General features: G+C 43.9%; 2 protein-coding genes across 2 annotated transcripts in view; one reads left to right on the plus strand and one right to left on the minus strand.

Annotated features, from left to right (window-relative positions):
• Window positions 1-2,077: 2,077 nt before the first annotated feature.
• On the minus strand, window positions 2,078-5,427 carry mkks (MKKS centrosomal shuttling protein). The gene is made up of 4 exons (XM_056435246.1): window positions 4,164-5,427; window positions 3,791-3,972; window positions 3,016-3,126; window positions 2,078-2,807 (listed from the first exon to the last, which is right to left on the minus strand). The coding sequence occupies exons 1-4, from the start codon at window positions 5,131-5,133 to the stop codon at window positions 2,376-2,378; spliced, it is 1,695 nt and encodes a 564-aa protein (XP_056291221.1). The 5' UTR covers window positions 5,134-5,427; the 3' UTR covers window positions 2,078-2,375.
• Window positions 5,126-24,091, plus strand: part of slx4ip (SLX4 interacting protein) — a 31,903-nt gene continuing 12,937 nt past the window's right edge. The window contains exons 1-5 of the mRNA XM_056435247.1: window positions 5,126-5,209; window positions 5,663-5,772; window positions 6,250-6,307; window positions 12,954-13,043; window positions 13,270-13,396. Coding sequence (XP_056291222.1) covers window positions 6,281-6,307; window positions 12,954-13,043; window positions 13,270-13,396 — 244 coding nt within the window. The 5' untranslated portion in view covers window positions 5,126-5,209; window positions 5,663-5,772; window positions 6,250-6,280. The remainder of the gene's footprint in view (window positions 5,210-5,662; window positions 5,773-6,249; window positions 6,308-12,953; window positions 13,044-13,269; window positions 13,397-24,091) is intronic.

Consider the following 24,091-nt stretch of genomic DNA (forward strand, 5'->3'; position numbering starts at 1 on the left):
GGCAGATACTGATTTCAGTGATCGTGATCGGTATTATCGGTGATCGGCAGATACTGATTTCAGTGATCGGTGATCGGCACCAAAAACCTGATTGGTGCATCTCTAGCACAGACATATCCATTAGATCTATAGGCTTCTTGTAGTTTGGAGACTATTTTCACACATGATTTTAGATGAAAGCTTCACTGCACATTCACAACATGATTATATAATATATTGTAGGCTATTATATATATATATATGTATATATATATATATACACTACCGTTCAAAAGTTTGGGATCACCCAGACAATTTCGTGTTTTCCATGAAAACTCACACTTTTATTTATCAAATGAGTTGCAAAATGTATAGAAAATATAGTCAAGACATTGACAAGGTTAGAAATAATGATTTGTATTTGAAGTATTAATTTTTTACTTCAAACTTTGCTTTCGTCAAAGAATGCTCCTTTTGCAGCAATTACAGCATTGCAGACCTTTGGCATTCTAGCTGTTAATTTGTTGAGGTAATCTGTTGAAATTTCACCCCACGTTTCCTGAAGCACCTGCCACAAGTTGGATTGGCTTGATGGGCACTTCTTGCGGACCATACGGTCAAGCTGCTCCCACAACAGCTCAATGGGGTTGAGATCTGGTGACTGTGCTGGCCACTCCATTCCAGACAGCATACCAGCTGCCTGCTTCTTCCCTAAATAGTTCTTGCACAATTTGGAGGTGTGCTTTGGGTCATTGTCCTGTTGGAGGAGGAAATTGGCTCCAATCAAGCGCTTCCCACAGGGTATGGCATGGCGTTGCAAAATGGAGTGATAGCCTTCCTTATTTAAAATCCCTTTTACCTGGTACAAATCTCCCACTTTACCAGCACCAAAGCAGCCCCAGACCATCACATTACCTCCACCATGCTTGACAGATGGTGTCAGGCACTCTTCCAGCATCTTTTCACCTGTTCTGCGTCTCACAAATGTTCTTCTGTGTGATCCAAACACCTCAAACTTGGATTCATCTGTCCGTAACACCTTTTTCTAATCTTCCTCTGTCCAATGCCTGTGTTCTTTTGCCCATACCAATCTTTTCTCTTTATTGGCCAGTCTCAGATATGGCTTTTTCTTTGCCACTCTGCCTAGAAGGCCAGCATCCCGGAGTCGCCTCTTCACTGTCGACGTTGACACTGGCGTTTTGCGGGTACCATTTAAAGAAGCTGCACAAGGGTTTTCAAGGGTTTTCTAAGCATCAATTAGTCTTCTAAGGCGATTAGCAAACACAATGTACCATTAGAACACTGGAGTGATAGTTGCTGGAAATGGGCCTCTATACACCTATGGAGATATTTCATTAGAAACCAGACGTTTCCACCTAGAATAGTCATTTTCCACATTAACAATGTATAGAGTGTATTTCTGATTGATTTAATGTTATCTTCATTGAAAAAAACTGCTTTTCTTTGAAAAATAAGGACATTTCTAAGTGATCCCAAACTTTTGAACGGTAGTGTATATATCGAAAGTATGTTTTCCATTAATATGTACAAAATATCTAATGAAGGGATATTATGAAGAATGTATTGAGGAAAACTTAGTAGAAAGTATGATCACTGTATATGAGTATTATTATTGTAACTGTAATGCTGATTGTAAGATGTTTTATGGGTATATAAACTGCGATAGGATGACTCGGGTATGAATGAAATGTATTGATTATGGGTCGTATAGGTTTCCCTTAACCCTTGTGTTGCCTTAGGGTCATTTTGACCCGAATCAATATTACACCCTCCCCCCGCCTTAGGATTAATTTGACCCCATTCAATGTTTAATGTCGGTGTTCTTTCGGTAGTCAACAAACAAACATAAAGTGCCTCACACTTAAACTTAGAAAACAATATTAATTCTAATAATTTTCTGGAGGTTTTAATTGCTGGCGTCAAATTGAACCCAAAGGGTAAAATATGTTAGTAAATATAAAGGTAACAGGAGGGTGAAACATTGAATCGGGTCAAAATGACCCAAAGGCGGGGGGAGGGTGTAATATTGATTCGGGTCAAAATGACCCTAAGGCAACACAAGGGTTAAGAGATCGTAAAAAGTGCCGTTTCCAGCCAGAAGAAACTTTTATTTTGAAACCATCATATTTTGAAAAAACAGAAGTTGGAAAGCTATCGATCTTTTTCGGGAAGCCTCACCTCCTCGTAGTAGTTAAACCCTTTGTGGGGATGCAAGATAACATCCTTAAAGACAACATTCAGATCTTTACACAAGGCAATGGCAACACTATGTGTCGTAATGTAATATTACTTAAAAAAAAGAAAAAAGAAACACCATTTATTACCATTACCATCACAAACTATAAAGTTCCACTTTGGAGAAAAGGCCTATTCTGCTAGTTTATATCTTGAATTAAATATCGCACATCCAGTGCAAGATTAGCAGTTTCCACGGCAACTTGCAAGGCATTGAGTTTCGCCGTGAAGGAGTCGAGCACGCGTGGCCGAACAGCTGCCTCTCGAGACAGAGGTGCAGGTGAGAACGGTGGGTAATTAGTGTTGAGGTAAGTCCACTTCTGATTTGGGCTACTTTCCATCAGGCCACAGCCACAGACGCCCGAGCTCTCCTCCACCACGTGTCCTTTCATGTGATCTGCCGGGTGAGTCCAGTGGTGAGCGTGAGTCAGATCCATGAAAGAGTCCCCGCCGTCATGCTGCAGCGCGGCGGCCACAGACTCCAGAGAGTGGCAGAAAGCGTCCACGCCACGAAGATGCTCCGTCTTTGAGCACCCGAGGGCCGATACGGTCTCCAGGACTTCTTTCATGCTCTGAGAGATGAAAATAAGACCACAATGACGACACATTGCGTCTTCAAAATGCGAACGATCCATGATCTGTTCTGCAATTCTTAATTAGCGACTTCACTCTTTACTCTGAACCAAAGTACAACAATATTTGCACAAATATGGGAGAAACATTTTGAATGTGCGGAAGGTTTTAAACCAAAGCAGAAATCACATTAACAATGGACCTCACCTCGTGTCTGACGTAAGCAGCCAGGTGGGTCTCTGTGCACCCACCTCCAAGTAAGGCAGATGGTTCTCTCAAGGTGAGCCTCAACACATGTTCAGCCTTCTGGCACGCCACCTTCAACCAATACAAATGCACACATCAATTAATCCCTTGGGTTTGCCACACATTAGGACATTCCAAGCTTCAGTGATTGGCCTTCCCCCGGACTCACTAGAGCTCACAATACCAAAGAGGACGAGTTAAAAACAATCATTTCTTTTGAAGGCCATCCACTACACCGTGTTTTAATGGACTCAGACGTTCATTCAGTGAGCGACTCAGGATGCATCTGTGTTCGACTGAAGGTCTTTTGTTCCAGCAGCAGTTTGATTTTGTAATGAACACCTTTAGGTTTTTTTAGATTTAGCATCTTCTGATGGTTATGTTTTATGCGGCATCTTCTGGTTTTGTTTGTTCCTTGTAGTGTCTTTCTTGTCTGTTGTGCTCTGTGGAATGTGCCTATTGTTGTCTGTATGATTTTTTGGTAGTAAATAAATGTCCCCACTGTGGATTAATAAAATTGTCTCATCTAATCCAAGATGACCCGTGTGTAAAAGCACCGATTTCTTTTTTTTAAAGTGCTGCAGAATAATTAATTACCCGTCCGTCCATATTGGTGAGAAATGAACACCACACCAATTGAGCTTTATGAGGCCGTATATCATCAACCATATCTCTTCTTTTCTGCTTCTTGTGCATGGGTGACCAAAACAGCATCAAATCCTTCCATACACTGTACCTTCAGCTCACTCAACATAGTCTCGTTCCTGTGGCAGAGGATCATCGTGCAGATGGACGACTCCCCAGTAGGGTGTAAATGCAGCATCGTCTTGGATCCAAACTGCTTGACACTGAGATCCCTCACCTTCCCGTAGGCTGTGGCTGGGATGGTGGTGTGCAATGTGGCCACAGGTTGAGCACCTGTCAGTTAAAGTGGACAGAACTTTAGGACACACATTATATATATAAACACAAATATTGAGTGAAATCTTCAAACCATTTGGCATCTTTTGATAACTTTGGGGCGTCATCACAAATGTAACACACCCGTGGTCTCTGAGAGCTCCTCTACAGTGACATTAAGTCAAGGCGATGGACTTTTAGAGGCCTACCCGTCAGCTGAGCGAGTGGCTCCATGAGAGCGAGTCCAAGTCTTTCCATCACGACGACGCCATGACCTTTCAGGTAGTGCTGCAGGACTGGGTGCACGACCTTCTGGCACACGCAGAGCTTCACCTCATCCCGGACCACCCGCTTGCCGAGCTCTAGAAGCTGATCCAGTATCTGCAAGTCCGTGTCTGCACCCGGGTGCACGTCAATCGTCCCATCTCCCAGTTCAGCAAGGTCTCCGGCCAGAGACGCACTGAACAACACCACACGCAGTGGATCGGAGAGCCCGACAAGTAAGACGTCGGGCGCGTCCACCAGCAAACCTGGAAACACTGCAGAGTTTAGCACAGGGTGGCCTTCAACGCAGACGGTCACTGTTTTGCCGAGAGTGACATCCCCTGGGCTCTGACAGGGCACGGTCAGCAAAAAAGCCCGTACAGTCAATGTGCTGACGTGAAGTGCCTCCGGCTCCGTGAGCGCGCACGCTGGTTTGCTGGAGATAACGCTGCGCGCCAACGCGACCGCGCTGTGAGTGCTGCAGAAGTCGAGCTTAATTTTACAACCGCAGTCCTCCCGTTGGAGGTAACTGGTGCACAGCCCCAGCAGGTGCTTGTTCACTCTGATAGCAGCGCCTCCACGGAGACCGGACCGTGTCGCGTGCTCGATAAGGGATAAACAAAGAACGGCGGCAAACAAACCGCAGTCACTAAAGCGAGAGACATGGTTGAGGATGGAGGTTTTGATCAGATTGATAAAAGGCTGCGAGGAGGTAATGGCTGGGAGGAGAACGGATGAGGTGGAGGTGGTGACGACGTGTCCTCCGATGTTGTTGTGGACTTGTTTGAGTCTACCTGTTGGGCCAAAACACGATTTCAGAAGCTGCCTCAGCAGGTGGAGCTTGTTACAAATGTCGGCGTTGTCCAGCGGCAAGTCCGTACAGACCGACGGAGATTTCTTATCGCGTCGAGACATCACTGAAGCAGAAACGTCTCCGAGCAGCTTCACAAGACCGCTGTCGACGGAGTGTGGCGTGTCGTAACGTTAGACAGTGAGTTAACTTCTTGAGTGGCAGCTCTTTAGCGACCTTTGTTAGTAAATTACTTTGCATCCTTTACAGTAATCGCCTTTGCTCGCCAAGGATAATTAGAGACCGCTTTTACATTGCCTGAAATAAAACAAACACATTTGGGATATAGCTACCATTTATATATTATATAGCTATATCTTATACTAAAACATATAATAATGTCGTTTTTACTATTTTCTTGACTACTGTATGATTTAAAACGATTTATGTAAATACAACTTATTATTCAGGTCAGTACAGGCTCTTTTACGGTCAACTCGTTTCCATGGTAGCGCTCCAGCTTTGCGCTGGAGCGGGGTCCTACTGTATGAACAGTCGCATTTTCTCACCAATCTCAAACATGGCTGTTTTTACGATAGATATTCTACTTAAAACGTAGTAACTCTATAGTCAACCTGCTGCCGTTTTCCCGAGGTGTTTTGAAAAACTGCGACTCACACCGGTTTTGCAGTTGTTGGAAGACGCATGAAATGTGACGTCATCTCCTGCCGCCTCCACGACTAACCGATTCAAAGCTGTTGGCGGTATGTGTATGAACTCTGTTGTGAATTTGTTTATTACACATTTGTAGTGTGAGTCGCGTCTCATTCGTGGCTGATGGCGTAATGCTGAGGCTATCATGTTGTTTGTTAGCTCGGTTAATAATTCGTCTCTTGAGCCCAGCTGTTAAAATTCGTTGAACTGATAACCAACGTTAACGTTAGCTAATAACTAATACACGAGTACAACGTGTTTAGGTTAGAGCTAAAACCATAGTACATGTGTATAAGAAATATAATGCTTTGTCACTAACTATTCCCAAACATACCACTTTATCTCTGAGAGAGATGAATAGCACGGGACGGTCGGTTCAATGTGGAGTACAAGAGAGTGTCTATAATAAGCCAGCTCGTGTTTATTTCTTAGAAAGTTGGTCAACTAACTGCTATATCTGTATTATATGTTTTGTTATTAATAAACTACCATGTGTGGTGTAATCTGTGACTATAAACTTGTTTCAGGTGTAACTAGCTGACTGCTGTGTTTACTTCAATGGCTCCTCTCAAATTTGCCATTAAGGTAAGTGAACATTTTAATATACAGCATACAGACGCTTGTTGTATAGTAATGAATTAAAGTGATATTATGTATATTATAGTGTTATATTTAACAGCATTGTTTAATATTAAAATGTTCACTATTTATGTGCAACAGCTATTATAAACTTTAGCCTTTACATCAGTTGTGTGACTACCATTTGAATAAAGCTGAGAATGAACATAGAGAGGAAATTGCATGAAAAAGCTTATTTTCAAGAAGTTAACATTTATATCAACATTTACATTTCATGTATTTTAGTTTTAATAACTTAAAATATGTATATTTATTTGATCTGCTCAGGACCTTCCTCAGTACGCTTTATTCAGCACTGATGCACCCGGTACATCGTAAATACTGGTATAACGGTAGTTTGTAATGTATTTATTGCAATTTATACGAAGGGGTGGGTGCTTTTCAGTAATCAGAAATGCTCACTTAAAACACACATACAATGCATACAACTACAGAGCCTACGAAAGAATATAATAGACTACATTGATGAAAGCTTTTAATTTGTTATCGACAGCATTCATCACCATTTTTATTGTTATTGTTACTAACAACTGCTACAGACACTTGTTACAGCAATTGCTCTATGTTAAACCAGCTGTTGTGCAGTATGGGAACAAAATGCAAGACTGCTTAATGCTTCATATTACGCTGCATCGCCCTCTACCTTATTCATTGTTTTTTCCCTCTCAGTAGGGAATTATTTGGCCACTAGAGGGAAGTACAGACACATGTTGCAAGTGTCTTGCCATCACATTTTGACGTTGTCATTCATCCTTTAGACCACTTATTCAGAGTTTCTGGTCACTTTTTGCAAATCTCCACTGCCTGCCTCCATGAGAGCCTTTTGTTAATGGCCACAGCCTTACAGAGCAAGGGAAACTCATTCTATTAGAAAGCCAAGCTGTTCATCCTCAGTCTGATGTTCTGTCAGGAATAATGCAGATCAGATGTTTTTGTTAAGTGCAGGAAAAGCCACTGGTCTCCCTTTTGTTGATGTTTCATTTATTGAGAGTTTTGGATGAGGGCTGCAGACATTTGCACTGATCTCTCACATCCTCCATAATGCCATGTGTGCCTAGTTGACCAGATATTGCATTCACCCCCGTTATTTGTTTCATATGCATGCCTGCATATCCCCCCCCCCCCCCCCCACCCCGCTGGTTGTGGGAGAGTACAACCCAGGAGGTTCACGGAGGGTTCCTTCCCACTGGGCACATAATGATACTGTTGTGTTACTCTTCCTGAGAAAATGGACACGGCCTCTACCATGCTTAACCACAGTATGTTAAATGGGATTAAACAATAGCATTCAGGGCACTACCGCTCCTCTTTCGCAAAACAAACGGCACTACGTCTGTCTTTAAAAAAAAGACAAATGTAATTAACTTCCAAGGATAATAAAGAACAAACATCTGCACAGAGACATTGTTTTCACAAAGGCATGTTGCACACTCAGTTTGACAGTTTGCACAGAGCAAAGATAATTTTTGCAATTATGAGTCAAGTTCTTGGATTCACCATAAAAAAAATGTTTTCTTTCTCCGACAATGTTTTCAAAGCGGCTCCCTGACTGGTATGTGAAAGGAGGAGGTGCTCCTTCTTTAATAGGCTTAGAACTATATAGTGACCTGCCACTTCTCAGACCTCCCGAAAAATGACTTGCAGGCTAAAACACTGATCCACTGAAGCGGTTGCTGTCTGCCAGGACATTACCGCTGCAGAGCCCTGAAATCTGCCTTCTATTAGCAATATGCACTGCAGACCTTCTAACCATCCACTGTCGTAGGATGAGACCAAAGTATTTTAAAGAATAAATAGACTGAGCTATCACAGAGCAGTTTAATGTCAGAGGTTTTATGTGCTGTTTAGTGTTGTTGTCGTGTTGCAGATGACCTCATATCAGGCCACACATCTTGCCTCAATCATTGCAGTGTGGTTGGAAACTTTTCCAACTTGTGGAAATGAAAGTGACAAGAATACAAATTTAGACAAAAGCCACCTTTTATCTCAACACATTGCTGGACAAAATGTGCGTGTCCAAATATGGCCAAACGCTTCTCAGCCTGCTGTTTTGCTCTTTAACAAGTTCTCAAGAACTTTAGAGTTTTGTTTGCTTAGTTTGACCTGAATATATTCCTGTCTGTTCTTGCTGCCGGAATTCCACTCCTGGGATGTGTCTTTATTTTTAATCATCAAATAAAAAGAACTCAGGTGTGCTCCCATTCACAAGAATAAAGGGAGCAATTGCACACCAAACACTTCTGCGAACTATCTGCAAACTACATTTGTGCCGATAATAATCAAGTATCAGGTTCCGCCGCTCAGTATCTTGCTGTTAGAAAAATTGGAAAAGAGAATTGTCTTTTATTTATTTATTTCCCTTGAAGGGGAAACCCAGGTGACTCAGAGTACAGAGAGAGCTTGGGAATGAGAGCAAATGAAGCCTGAGAGCAAGATTGTCACATCCACAGATCTAAAGAGCTCCCCTGGGTTCTTTGCAGACTTGCAGAAAAAGAGACAGAGAGAGAGAGAGAGAGAGAGGGAGAGAGAGAAAGTCAGAAAAAGAGAGAGACAAAGGGGGAGTCGGAGAGATGCAAGTTTTATTGAGTGAGACCGCATCTGCTGCCCCTTCTTTCCCAATGTAAACATCTGTGGCTGGTTAGTGTTAGCCTTTGAGCTAAGTGCAGTCCGAGAGGGTCTGGTTCTTTTACGGCGCGATAGCAATGGCAAAGGGCAGCGAGGTGGGGAGGTGGGCGAAGCTGCTCGAAGAGTTTGGGCCCCGTGCCCAACTCGCAGCAGCACAGGCGGGAGGATGGAGAGCAGGCTCTGGGAGAGAGATAAGGGAAGGTAGAGTGTTTTGGGAACTGAGCCTGATATAGACCAGAAAGGGAAAGGAGCTGTCGGTTGGTTTGAGTCGGAATTCGTTTATCCACAGACAGAAAATATGAAGGCGTTTTCTCATGTTGTGCTGTGGACTGGGGGCAGCTTCGGTCTCGGGTGTTTCTCATGTTTTCGTCTTTGTTAAAGCCCCTTTCCCCCCCCAGCAGGTCATGGTTATCAGATTGGCAGTGGGGAGAATTAGGAATAGCGAAGTTGAGCTGAGCCTGCAGGAAGACTCGGCCCTTTTCATTCCCCGTGTGACAGCGTACAAAAGATGGCACAATAAAGGATTTGGTATTAAGTAGCGCTCCTTGCCGCCTCTCATTCAGCCTCCAGCCTCTGTTCATAACTCTAAAAGGCCTGTGCAAGGCGGAGAACAAAGCCGTGCTGGCCCACTTTAGCATGTATGAAAGGAGTAACTTCCTCTAGAATTTGGCCCTTTTATCAAACCTTTCTATCCAACAACGGCCACAGTTGCACAGAGTATTGCCTTAAATGCGTCAAAGCAAAGAACACAAAGTAGGAGAGCTCATGAATTAATAAATGAATATGTGGAGTTAATGAAATCCGTCAGGGGTCCTGCTGATGGTACTGTAGAGATTGTGTTGTGAGAGAAAGGCCTTTGTGGTAGTATTTGCTGCTGAAGTTGTTCGTCTTGCGTTGTTTCATTTTCACTCTTTCATGGAGCATATTGGATTTCTTTTAAGTCACTTTCAAATTGCTTTTCCCAAGGAAGACGAGGTTCTTGTGATCTGTATTGCTGCCTTTCCAAAGGGCTGGGCTGTTTTCAGAGATCCCACCAAAGAGTAGCTGGGGGGGTCATAGTTCATGTCAGAGTTCAGACTAGGGATCCACTGGTCACTCTTTGTGCTGGGAGTTGACAAATGTAGACCACATGATGCGATTGTAGTCGGAGCCTTTGTGTAAAATTAGATTCTACTGCTTTTTTTGGCCTTATTTACCACAGTCAATGCAACATTCCTTTTATTCAAGCTCTGATAGCTGTTCCTAAATGCCTCGGACTCAAAGGTTGAACAGGGAGATTTGGACCGCCACCAAATTCCCGGTTTTGCTGAGCAAATTAATCTGTTCTTATTAGCGTAATTGCATTAGCTTTCCTGACAAAATCCCCTTATTTCTTAGCAGCGAGGGGAATCACATGCTGTTTTTTATAAGAGGCAGACCAATGTTTATCATTAATGTCCAGTTCCCAGTTGAGTCTCGTCTGCTGCTCTAATGTGATAACAGGGAGTTAGTCTAAGGCTTGCTAGATGTCTGACTTTCAGCCCAAAACACAGACTCAATCAGAAGCTCTGAAGCCACTTTAGGGGATTCACCCTCCTGTGTCTCATTCAGTGCCGCACTTCCTACACTTCTCCCTTCATTCCAGGATACTGATCAAATTAACCTTGTGTGCCGCTCTTTTGAGCTTGCATTAGCTTGTGTAATTTTGAGCCATGTACCCAAGAAGACTGATCTTGTGATCCTTATCAGGATTAGAAGTGGATAGAATATTAGAACCGGCCCTCATTATAAAACATTCCGATGCCACAGCACCAATAACTACGCACACAACACTTCCATGGAGGTATATGTACATGTCTTTGACACATTGTAAATATTATACATTTATAAACATTGTAATTTATGCCCTGGTAACTGATTTATGTATTTCAATTCATACTCGATAAAATGGTACCTCGTGTACAGTTGCAGCGTTGCCATACTCATCTGTAAAGCTATTCCGACGGCTCAACAATCAGAGAATATAGTCAGGATACCAACAAATCTCCAGCGCGTGTGTGTGTGTGTGTGTGTGTGTGTGTGTGTGTGTGTGTCAAGGCCAACCCCAGGAAACCCCTGTGGGGCTCATCCGTGTGTCGGCCCCTGTGTTTTGATTGACAAGGTCGGACCCTCTGTTGTTCCGCTTTCCCACACACTGGTAATTGTTGGAGGCAGTCAGCTGAGGCCACCAGTCATCCGTGGACCGCTGGGAGACAAAGGGCAAAGGATGGAGAGAAGACTTATCTGTAGGGCCAAGCTGGTTCTGACAGGCAACATGCATACATTTTATACACGAGGAGCTTGCACAAAAAGGGGGTCTTTGTTCTGGTCCATGGGATTTTGTTGTCTTTGTGAAGGCATGTTTTTGTGGAACAAGCATTGTTTAGAATTTGCTCCGTTCGTATTTGAACTACTCATTGAACAGTTTTCTGTTTGAGCTTATCACATCTTGAAGTTTGGACTTCTGTAGTTTTGTTCTATGATATTTCAAGATATGGATTGATAAAACAGGATCACAGCTTAATTAATTACCTATAAGAGATGTAGAATAACATTCATAGACCACTAGGCTTGGTAAAACTGATGCAAAGACTTACTACACATTGTTCACAATGGCACACATTAGGGCATTAGGACTTGACTTGTCCTGCAGAAGAACAGTGAACTATGACTGAAACCTTCACCGATCAGTCATATGGGGGAGCCCTCCCCTCTAGTTGACCTGCACATACAATTAAGAACTCGGCTTCACTTCAATTATTATTGCAGAAAGACAATAAGAAAGGAAAACGCTCTCATGGGGGAAAAGAAAAACATTTGTCGGCTTGACCTGCTCAGAGCCAGGATTTAGCCTTTTAAAGTCGATTGATGAAAGGTTCCCAGGCACATTTTAGTTTTATAATAATGAATAAAACTCTTTTCAAACAAGACGACTAGACAACTGGAGTTTGGAAATTTAGGCTTGTGTCCAGAATTAGGACCTAAGTGGTGGAGGCCTTCCCCGACACACACGGTGGATTCTTCCTCTCATGTCATCCTGAGAATCATTCATAGGAACATCCCTCAAGTCTGGATTGAGTTTAGTCATTCTGTCTGCAAGGCTTTCCACCCAGGGGACGAGTTTGTACACACTCTTTTACAGTCATACGTGATGAATCTGAAATCTGGTTTTGTTTTTCTCCGACTTAGTTTTTGCTACCCCACTCAGTTCAATGCCTTTTCTTGTGGCATTATCACTGTGGGCTTTAGGGCAGTACGTGTTGCTCCTCTGTGTGGTCTTGTGGGTGGTCTCAGTCCATCCATTACTTCCTTGTCCAGGGAGAGGCGAAGTTCACACGAGACCCACATCCATTTGCTCTCTGCAGCGGGCAGCTTTTGCACTCATGTGTAAACTATAATCAGGCCAGCATGAGAAAGATGTAACAGCAATTTAACCGGCCACGGCATTTCTGGCCTGCATGTCCCTTGTAGCTGATTGTCATTGACACAGTGACGTCGTGCTTCAGGAATCCACTCTGCAGCCCTCCACCGAGCTTTCGACAGCACTCAAGAAGTTGTAGTGCAGAAACATTGCAGAGTGCTTTAGGGCAGATCTGAGGAGTTTCTCCACTGATACAGAGAGGGTAATCCCAATTGCTGTGCAGCCTGTTATGACCTGAGGCAGTGACTGTTGCGAAAGTTTATAGAAGAAAAAAAACATTTTGATGCTGAGAGTGGGGAAATATGAGGAGAGAGCATCCGTTTTTTGTAAAGAGGTTGGTAAAGAGATGGCTAGACAGAGAAACAGGAGGGAGGGGACTGCTGTGAGAGGCCTGGGGTGATGTTTGAGGACACAGGGGGTCGTCGTGGTTTGTCTCGCTGTCAATCACCCACACTCTGATTCCCTTTGTTGTCTGTGAGCTCAATGCCCTTGAGCAATCTGTGGCTGTCCTACCTCTTTGTGTTACAGTGTGGGAACTTTGCCGTGCTGGTGGATCTCCATGTTTTGCCCCTGGGCGCCCAAGAGGACGCCGGCTGGTTTACCGCAAACCATATTCAGGTACAGACACAGGGAGAAAAGGCGTGCGTGTGAATACGTGTAAGCGTGAGTATATTGCTTTTGTTCAGCTGGAGGCATTATCAAAAGTCAGCAGCAGGGTGGAATTCAAAATGACTTTGGTCTATTCTTCTTGGGGGTTTTCATTGTTGCAACATGGTTCTAATCCGTCCAAAAACAACTGGCGTTGTCTCATTTGCTGTGCTGCATATCTGCACACTGTCCTTAGGAGGTTACTGCCCTGGTTCGAGGGGCTGTGGACCAGAGGGTTAAGCAGTACACGGACTCCCTCCACCATGGAAGACAGCCCAAACAGAAGAAGGAGCTGACACCTGCTTCAGCCTTTTATGTGAAAGGTAACACACCCTCTTGTGACCTTCATTACACCGCCTAAGAGCCAAAACGTCTCTAATAGTATTTATTATGCTCCAGTTTATTGCGTTGCGACCCGTTGCTGTATGTGACATAGTTTCTTTATGTGTTTACTTTGATCATTAGTTTAATTGTTCTGGGTACAAGCACTATTTATTCTTTTTTGAACTCACTGCTGCTCATTCTTTTGGAACGCCATCATCGTTGTCTTCCCTTTCTATGCCATAGGTACAATATGTCTATGATCCACTCTTAAAAAAGTAAAGTTGTTTACTTTGGCTATGAACTCAAAACTGTTCTACCATTTTTAGGGAGAGTGTGGGAGGAAAGACGACAGAACTAGTTGGGACACAGTGGCTCTCTACGCCAGGGTGTGACCCGGAGGCCAGAGCTAATAGTTTAACTTGGCACAAAATCAAAATACAAAAGTCAATTTAAATGTTTAATGCTTGTCAACCTTAATGTGGTTTTGGCACACCTGTGCTTGTAAGTCAACTGGATGAAACCCAAAAACTTTTGTCCCTGACACACGTACGTAGACATTCAATTATACGGAGAGACAAATCAATAAATAAGGCTCCAATAGGCCCATTCAATTCATCCCTATTTATCCAATGCAAGTGCATTTCTCCAGCCACATGCCTTTGAAGTCCTGCAAGTCTAGCTTCAGAGGAGCCCCCAGCTGCGTGTTGTAAGGCAGACAGGTTTGTCACAGGTAGCAGTTAAGGGCAGTTAAACTGGGCTCACTCAGCCTGACTGTGAGAGTGGGATTACAGGGCACTTGGTTCCATAAAGTTTCTCCCGTGGCTGCAGCTCTGCCTCTCACTCGACTCCCCTCCACTTTACTCCTCTCATCCGCTAAAACTGTGCATTCACGTGTGCATTTGTTTTTACACGCACGGACGCTCGTGTACATGTTAATAAATCGTAATTTTCTTGACGTAGCTCACAGTCATCTTCAAGCGGGCAAACTGGTTGCATGTATGTGCATGCAACACGTCGGAAACGGTGAGAATCAAAAGTTGCCACTGGTTGTTGGAGAGATGCATCTTCCCCCTGGGCGAGGTGTGAACAGGCTGGCAGTGTACGGTTACTGAAACGCCTGTCTCATATTCCCCATGACAGACTGAGGAGAGACAGACATCTCTAATGATGTAGATCACGGACTGAGGCTACACACACACACACACACACACACACCTACACCCACACATTCACTCCACTGTGTGAACAAGGGGACTATCAGTATTTCATCAGGGAAATATGCATGTAAAAATGATTAAGCTCCTGCGGCTTTGCCAAAGAATAGAGAGTAACCAGTGGAACATGACTCCATGCCATACTGGAGAATTTTCCCCACGCGGAACATGAAAAGGTACGGTGCCTCAAACAGGCCCACACAGTTCATGTGCTCTAGTCCTATTAAAAGGCCTTAAGTGAGTGTAATCACATTCTTGGTCTTTTCATTGTCCCATGTGAGGGAGGCGGCAGAGCAGTAAAGGTGGAAGATTGTGACTGTGAGAAGTAAGCAGGCAGGAGCCGTAAAAAGAGAAGGACGGACTAAGGGCTTATGGAGCAAACCTCAGGGTAGGTATTAAGTATTGGGGTCGTCTTTTCAGCAAACAGGTCAAACGCTAACATGCTAATCCTCACAGGACTTTCAGACTGTCCAAAGCAGGGGAGTGGAAGCTGGTTTTTCGGCATGTACACTTCCGTTCAAAAGTTTGGGGTCATCCAGACAATTTCGTGTCTTCCATGAAAACTCACTTTTATTTATCAAATGAATTGAAAATTGAATAGAAAATATAGTCAAGATATTGACAAGGTTAGAAATAATGATTAATATTTGAAGTATTCATTTTGTTCTTCAAACTTCAAGCTCAAAGGAAGGCCAGTTGTATATCTTATATCACCAGCATAACTGTTTTCAGCTGTGCTAACATAATTGCACAAGGGTTTTCTAATCAGATATTAGTCTTCTAAGGCGATTAGCAAACACAATGTACCATTAGAATACTGGAGTGATAGTTGATGGAAATGGGCCTCTATACACCTATGGAGATATTTCATTAGAAACTAGACGTTTCCACCTAGAATCGTCATTTACTACATTAACAATGTATAGTGTGTATTTTTGATTCATGTTATCTTTATTGAAAAAACAGTGCTTTTCTTTGAAAAATAAAGACATTTCTAAGTGACCCCAAACTTTTGAACGGTAGTGTATCTGCTTCAGTGGAGGACCTATTTGCATCCGCGTGCGTCTGTGCAGCGGTATGTTATCCGAGAGCAGAATTAAGGTGGATATCCTGGACTGAGGCTTGTGTATGTGCTGAGACACGTGCTCATTCATGTTGTTGCTGCACAGAGAGAAAGGTGTCGGGCGGAGGGGCACTGATGTCTGGGCCAAGAATAGGCGAATGGAGTGTGGTGCTATGTGTGGGATGGTATTAGAGGGGGAGTTGTGGGTCTTGTATGAGGCGGTGTTTGAGCTGGTGCCAGTGTGAAATCACAGGGGCTTCCGCCAACAGACAGCAGTAAGAACAGCGTAACCGCCTCAGCTGTTGGCACTTCCAATGAGCCATCAACAGCTTTTAGCATTCCAAAGCCCTTCAGTGCAAGTGTTTGTATCTGAGTTATCCCTCCGGGTTATTGCATTCACGTATGTATGCTGTGTTAGGTGCACATATGTGTGTGTATAGAACCCAGTGAACATGTCACAGAGAGGCTTACTGGTCTTCTGCCAACATACATCCAAGCCTTTTCTTTGCATCTCTGCTGCAGCGTCACCCCCCCCCCCCCTCCCCCATGGGGGTTGACTCAGACTCGGCCCTCTTGGACAACACAACAGGCTGTACAGGCCTCTTTTTTCCCCTACCCAGGCTGCATGAGACTTCATGATTAGCTCATAGTGATGTGATTTATTTATGTTTTTAAGAGATGAACGTCGGGAACTTTTCCCACCAAACATCTTGGCTCTGGACAAGCAGAATGGAGATGCTAGACTTCAGAACCCAAGGAAAGGGAGCTCGGGGAGAGGCCAGCATTCTTGATGGGAGACCGTGTTGAACACACCCACGTAATTACAGATTGAATACGAGTAGATAATAGCTTCTCTAAGCTTTGAGGAATACATTTTCTTGTTATCTGATAGGAAATCTGAGTAAAGATGCTGGTGGTTATGCTCGAAACAGCAAGAGTGTCACAATTGTCCTCGTGAAGATTCCATTGCTCTGCAGGAAACAACCTTTTCACGTCAGACTCGGCCCTCTTGGACAACACAACAGGCTGTAGAGACTGCCCTAGCGATTGTTTCACTGATATACTTCTACTTTCTGCATTCAATAAGATACTTAAACGGCCGGTTGTGTGCTATCTTAATACACGCTCTTGGTCTAGTATAGTTTCACCTCAAGGGGATATTGATTTTGTACTCCATGATGGTGTGTGTGCGCAGCGTGTAAACCGAGAGGGCCCATTTTACACGGGTTTAGTTAACATGCCATTTCAAACTGCCAAAGCACATTACCAGATGTCTTGCATCTACTATTTGAATCGATACAGCCACCATTGATCTCCCCATGTGAGGCAGACCTTGGGTGTAGCTTCGCCTGGTGTTTGAGTGGCATCCTACCAGTCAGAGGAGTTCGAGGAACCCTGGCAAAGTGGTACCTAGAGAGCATTTTAGCCCATGGCAGAGCTGGTTCCTTCTTCCTCTCTCTGCACAGGTGCCAGGGCTTAGGGGGAGGGAACACCTGCCAGCCTGTTTCCCCATGGCCACGGCAGGCTGGAGAGGCATTTTCCCAGGCTCCCCAGATGAATGGTCACTAATAGCCGTGGGAGAGGGCTTTGCGAGTGCTGCACAGTGTACCACTGACTCCTCTTGGCAGCCCTATGAAGGGGGCTTAAGGCGGCCTGGCCACGGCCGTTGCGAGAAAAGCACAAGTGTTGCTGGATAGCTTTACTGTTGGAGAATGTGTTTACGAATGACCATCTCCCTCTCAGTGAAGAATGCGCATGATGTGTGGCATGGTGGTAGATGGTTCATTTTTGCACTGCCCTGTCAGTGGCGTGTATATTTAGCTTTCTTTAGCTTCCCTGGCTCTTTGAAGGCCTACAGCCCCAGGTCGAACAGTTTAGCAAATTTAGAAAAGCCATTCAGAAGTTAGATGTCCATCTTTGGGAGAGTTGGTACATGCCAACCGTTCAGCCTCCGACTGTGACGGTTCACAGAACCTTTCTGAAGACACAGAAGTACTGTGGCGACAACCTGTTTTAACCCGTTGCTTCTTCTCAGTGCTATCGCACAGCTATTACTATTTATATAAGTGGTTGTTATGTGGGGACTGGTCTGTAAATAGAGAGGCATGCCTGCGGCAGAGTTACCTGCTCTGTGTTACTGGGCGTGAGGCAGGCTGGGATTAAGGCGAGGGGGGAAACGGAGACCTGTGACAGGAACAAAGGAATTCCAAGGCCCGAGCTGGAAATGGATCCTGATCAGAGTAGCCACTCCAGCCAGTCCTCTCGCCCTCCCTCCCCTGGCCCCTGCTGGGTAACCCCCTTTCCCCTGGTGCTTTGTGGTGTTGCTGTGGCTCTTTAAATCCTTTCTGTAAGCCCCTGGCCTTACTCAGCAGCAACACATAGGACAGTCTGACTCCAATATTAACCCTCCCCCTTCCCATTATTGCACACACACACACACACATGCACTCACACACATACACACAAAAACACACACACACACAAACCGCACCCCCCCCACACACACACACGCACATATTTATAGACATATACTAAACACACAAACATACACACACATATATACACACACACACACATGAACCCCCCCCCCCCCACACACACACATATTTATAGGCATATACTATACACACAAACATACACAGACACACACACACACACACACACACACACTATCTATCTATCCATTGTCATCTCTTCTGCCTGTGCCCTCCATGTCTGCTCTCCTCATGTCGTCTATTTTATGTTTTCACTTTCCCTCCTCTGCATCCTTCTTGGACACAACCGCAATCTCCGCCATAGCCGTCACACCACACTCTTTTCCCATATAATTGGGGCCTGAGCACGGACCGTATTCATGTGAAAGTTCCCATTGCCCACAATCTGGTCTGGGAGATGGCACCCACTCTCTTGAACTCCTGCAATGCGGCCAGCGTGTCCAGAATGCCTTGTTTTAATAATCACTGAAAGGTCTCAGAGGATGTCGTTGTTTCGCTGTGAAATAACTGGGCCTTGGTCATGTGGTCTTATGAGCTCTGTGGCTGTTTCTGTGGACAGATGTCATTGTTGTGCTGCGTGCCAAATGTGCCTTGTGTGGTCAGGAAAGGCCAGTCTAGGATGGCCCTAACAAAACCAACACAGCCATTAATGCTTTCCAGGCCTTTGTTGGCATGCGGTCATTGCCTGATAGAAACGTGAAGCTTCACTGGCCTTCCGATTTGATTCCGATTCACCTGTCAAGGATTCGAATGCACAATGATTCTCAATGCGCCTTAGTGTATTGCATCCTCAATTTTTTATATTACTCCACATGGACACTTTTCCCATCAATTAATACAGTCTACTCTAGAACATATAAAGCCAGTTTCCGTGTGACCCACCTTAGTACATACACATAAACAACAAACAAATGTATGTATTTCAACAGTGCATTACTGTAATCTAGAGATGCACCGATCAGGTTTTTTGGTGCCGATCACCGATCACTGAAATCAGTATCTGCCGATCCGATAATACCGATCACCGATCACTGAAATCAGTATCTGCCGATCCGATAATACCGATCACCGATCACGGTGTCGATTGAAGCATTCTATTTATTGTGTAGCATTATTGCCTAGGACTATGAGGAAATACATATATAAAGCACCTCAAACATTAAAGAAATTACCGATTTCTTTAAACATTTCGGACTTTTACTTTGAAAAATATCCTAATTGATACATTAAAATTGATTGATTGCTATAGTAAGGGATTTCAGATATGTATGGAACACATCTGCATTATTCATTTCCTGGAACTCTTGGGGAAATCTATATACAATACTTTTTTTAACATACAAAAGTCAGACTTATTTTTATAAACTCTTCCTTGGTACAGTAAAAATGTTTTAATGTTAGCATAATTTAAGCTAAATCTCAGAAACGATCTATAAAGATACAAAATTCGTTCATTGTTTACTTGTATATGTTAGTGTATGATTTGTCGACATCTTATTTTGACAAACGGAAGTTTCACGGGCGGCTGTAGCTCAGTGGGGTAAGAGGCCCGTCCCTCAACCGCAAGGTCGTGGGCTCGATCCCCACTCTCCCCATTAGCTGCAAGTCGAAGTGTCCTTGAGCAAGGCACTGAACCCCCAGTTGCTTCCCGGGCACTTCACCGCAGCCCACTGCTCCTTAATAACTAAGGATGGGTTAAATGCAGAGAACTAATTTCCCCTTGGGGATTAATAAAAGTGTATATTTATTTATTTTATTTATTTCCGCTAACTTTGCAAAACTGGATGTTGTGTCACGTAAATCCTTCCGCTAACTTTATCAAAACCCTCGCGTGCTCCCGATCGAATGCGTTTACCGTGAACATCAGTCTATAGGGGCTCAGACATGTGAGAGTCGGCTGAGTTGACCCAGAGATTCAACTCGGGGGATAGGGACGCCGCTCGGTGCGTGAGGATCCCCTCGTTGACCTCTGACTTCTGCCGGCCCTCGCCGGGCGCATCGTCTCCGTTGCGATGCGCCGCGATTGAAACGTCTCTGATAGTTTTTCTCGCAGATGTTACGTCATCTGATCGGCCATTTTGATCGGCCGTTTTGAGAACACCGATCAAAACCGATAATGGGAATATCGGCCGATATGGATCGGTGCATCCTTACTGTAATCCATTCAATGATTTGCCTGTGATACTTTAGACCGAATGAATTGGGGGGAAGAGAAGACTAAAAGCACTCCAATCTCCAATTTCTCCAATCTCCATCACATCTTACAATCGAGGAATTTCCACACCCCGAGTGCCTTACTTCATTTAAAAGAAATGAATAAGATCCAATTCAGACAAACACTTTGGTCAATGCAATGCAGAATGTTCTTTTTGTTTTTCAGCGCTTTACCCGCCGGATGTCATCAGTCACTGGAAGCCAAACCTAGCTCGACTTGGCATGTGTGCCATGGTTCACCTATTTGGGTTCATAAACACAGGCTAGTAAATGTGCAGCGGGCCCAGCAGGCAGAGACAGTCTGCTTCCAATGTGACTTTGATCTGAGGTTTAACAAAACCAGCACACTGCATAACTCATGTCCACAAATGGCTCCGCACAACATTAATCAAAATGAATTTAATGCAAAAGAAGCAGTTTGCATCCTCATTCTGAATTATCTGAAATATGAACAGTGGCAGCACTTTGAGAGATTGTGGTCTCTTAGGCTAATTCCGATAACGATGATTCAATATGAGTTTTATTTAATTTGATTGAGACTGCATTTCTCTCATCAGATTATGTTTCGAAGAAACTGATTCCTTCTCTCCCGATAATTGCTCTGTGCTCCAAAATGCTCCCCACCACTTTAGTCACATGCTGCATTTATGGGCTGGCCTGAGCTACCATGCTGCGGCGTATTTTGTAACCGATGAAGGGGTCACCCAAATGTTAAATTGAACACTCATGTGCAAATATTGTTTCAGGTGGACGTTGTGCAGGATGATAAGGCACAGTGCTCTGCTACAGCCGTAGTTACACAGAGAGTGATGTCCTTCCAGGAAAGCCCCCACTTACATATGGGTAACTTCCTCAAACTCTCTCATCTTTCACCACTCCACCCGTCTCTCTTGCTCTAAGCTCCAACTCTCCACCCACACTTGAGGACAGAGGGAGGGGGTCCACATCAAAGCAGAGATGTCAAAAGAGCAGGATTCTCAGGCACTGATGTCTGACTGTCATGCTGATTCAACTCCTGTTCATAAAGGGGTTGCGTGGGAATTGAAGTCCTCCTGACACACAGTCACTAGATTTACATGCATTCTAGAACCGTGGTTAATGAGAGAAATCAGGTTACCGCCGGAAATCAGAGAATGTCTTTACATGCACCGCAATAACCAGGTCACTGTAAAACCTGCATATACATGCAGCTTGTGGGTAATCTGATTTTCCTTTTTCTCAGGGCCACAGTGCTGGCATAAGTCTGCATTAATGACATATAATACTGCAGCCTGATGAGGAATGTTTTTTTCATTTTTTGGTGGAAAGATTTGAACTAAGAGAGGCTGCTCATTTTTTCCCTCAAAATAATCATCTATGGGAACCAGTTTATTCAAGGCTTTTGATTGAAATATTTTGAATACAAATATGCATTGCTCCAAGTCGGGCATCTTTTCTTCCATCTATTGGTTTCAGCCAATAGACGTCTCGCTGGGTTTCTTTAAAATGTTACCCTGATTATGGAAACCTTTTTTCTTTCTTCCTTTTTTACATTATGTTAAAGAAATCGGGTTACCGAAGGAAGCTCAGAATAACTAGGTAACTCAAGTGCATGTAAATGCTCCGAGAGAGGACACTCTGGGAAGTATTCCTGTTAAAAAAGACCAACTGTGGCCAAGTAATACAGGGACAGGACCTGCTCGGAAATCCAGAAGGTTCTCCATATCAGAGCAGAAGATCTTATAGATTTCTGCTCAAGTCACAACCGCATGGGCTGCAAGGAATGTGTATGGTGAGAAGAAGTAGGCTATGTTTTCTATGGCTGTTTTAATGATCTCCTCAGGATATAACTGAAGTTAATGAAATCTGTTCCATGGGGTCTTACCTTTGACCCCGGTCTGAATGCTTCTCACCCCTGTCTGTTCCATTTTACAGTCCTAGTCACTCTGGATGCCTTTTGGTTTGTTGACTTTTCTTTCCTCTCATTGTTTTCCCAGGAAGCGGTGAAAGCTGCAGGGTGTGTGTGTGTGTGTGTGTCTCTCAAAGTACAGTATTCTAGCCCTGGCACCAGCCCTATGGAGTCTGTGTCCTTTTTCTGCAGTTGTCCTGCGGTACATAATAAGATGGAATAAGTATCTCCATACAAGCGATTACGTTATTACCAACCGCATTTCTGAAAACATGGCGTGCCGGCTTGTTTATGGTTTGACCTGCCATGATATTGTTGTGCATCAGGTTTCGAAACAACTAAGCAAATCATCTTCTCCTGCAGGAAATACAACTGAAACCCTTTGAGGGCTCTACTTGCAGATTTGGTTGTTGCACCACTGCAGGCCACAGTTGCCGCAGAAAGGGGCCACTCATTCCCAGAGGAGGCCCTAGCAAACTGTTTGTGAGAGAAACATGAATGTAAGCTTAGCACGAGAGAACCCGGGCAGAGGGCCAAGAGCAACTCCGCGCTGTGCAGGACGTTATAAAGTTGGAGCAACAGCTGATGGCTCGGGCCATGGCGTTGCACTAGTTCCCAACTATGTGTCCAGACGTCGCTGTCAAACTTGTCCTGGGAATTGGCAAGCTCAGCCCGCCAGGGAAAACAATGAGAATAGTTGTAGCGCGAGACTTGAGGCCCAAGAGTCTAACGGACACAATCTGACATTCCTCTATGGGTAGAAGTCCAGCATGACCACTGCTTTGCTATTTATAGTTTTACCAGCATTACTAAACACTTTATGTACATCAGGTATTAAAAAGGGACTGACGACTGAGGACTCGAGCTCTAAAGATTTTTCAGTTCTCCAAAAGCATATGTTCTCATGCATCTAGTACTTGTACTGTGTCCTGTTGATTATCATGGACAGAACAAGACAACTGCTACACTATGAATCAAACATGGTTGTTAACACCCTCGAATTAAAGCTGAAAGTTAGTCACTGCTTTCTTGCAGTACAATACTATTTCAATGTGATGTGGTACAAAGCCATTCCAGCAAAATAATTATAGGCTGTGGAGTTGGGCTGAGCTACCTGATTCCTTGGTTGACAAACAGAGGATGTAAAATGATTCCAATAAATCCCTTTTTATCATTCACCTAAATCTGACCCATGTCCACCTCCTTGGCAGGGCCCTACTGCTGCAGGGCAGGGATTTCCAATGTGAAGCTCCTGATTTTGTATTTTCAGAGTTCTAGGTAAAATATCAGTCCCTGATTAGGTGGCTAGAATACAAGATTAGAGATGTGTCTTTGTTTCTTCCCCAGGAGACGTTAAAGCATGTTCACAAATCTCGATTAAGTTGTCAAAAGTGAATTTAGCTGGAGGCTACATTTGTATTTAATAGCTGTTGAGGATCAAACACATTCCCATAGATGCTAAACTGACACTTATAGCCTGTTGCCTTTATTAACCTCAAACAAATATTGATTTGATGGCTTACTATCATGGAAAAGAACCTGTATCCATATTTTGAAAGCCCTTTGAGTTCTCACAGTAGTTTCATTTGAATTGGACTTAACTTTTAATGGTCAGTACTTTTTTCTTAGTCTTACAGACTGAGCTTAGTTTGTTTTAAATATATTTGATTGACTTTCTATTCACTATGTCACTTCTATTCCTTTATATGTTTTTATAATTTTGCAAGTGTGAATTGTGTTTGCTAAAGTGGTGACACCGGGTGCAAATTCAAGATCAAACAAAGAAAAAGAAAGCCATGGCGGTGAGATTAATCACTGGC

The sequence above is a fragment of the Pseudoliparis swirei genome, chromosome 17 (assembly GCF_029220125.1).
Source record: "Pseudoliparis swirei isolate HS2019 ecotype Mariana Trench chromosome 17, NWPU_hadal_v1, whole genome shotgun sequence".
Lineage (NCBI taxonomy): Eukaryota > Metazoa > Chordata > Actinopteri > Perciformes > Liparidae > Pseudoliparis > Pseudoliparis swirei.

What these genes read in the sequence shown, in the direction of transcription:
- mkks (XM_056435246.1), bottom strand. Translation starts at nt 5,133, where the DNA reads ATGTCTCGACGCGATAAGAAATCTCCGTCGGTCTGTACGGACTTGCCG. An exon ending in GCCACTCGCTCAGCTGACGG is followed by an intron (nt 3,973 to 4,163) that starts GTAGGCCTCTAA and finishes TTTAACTGACAG; the next exon opens with GTGCTCAACCTGTGGCCACA. An exon ending in CTATGTTGAGTGAGCTGAAG is followed by an intron (nt 3,127 to 3,790) that starts GTACAGTGTATG and finishes TATTGGTTGAAG; the next exon opens with GTGGCGTGCCAGAAGGCTGA.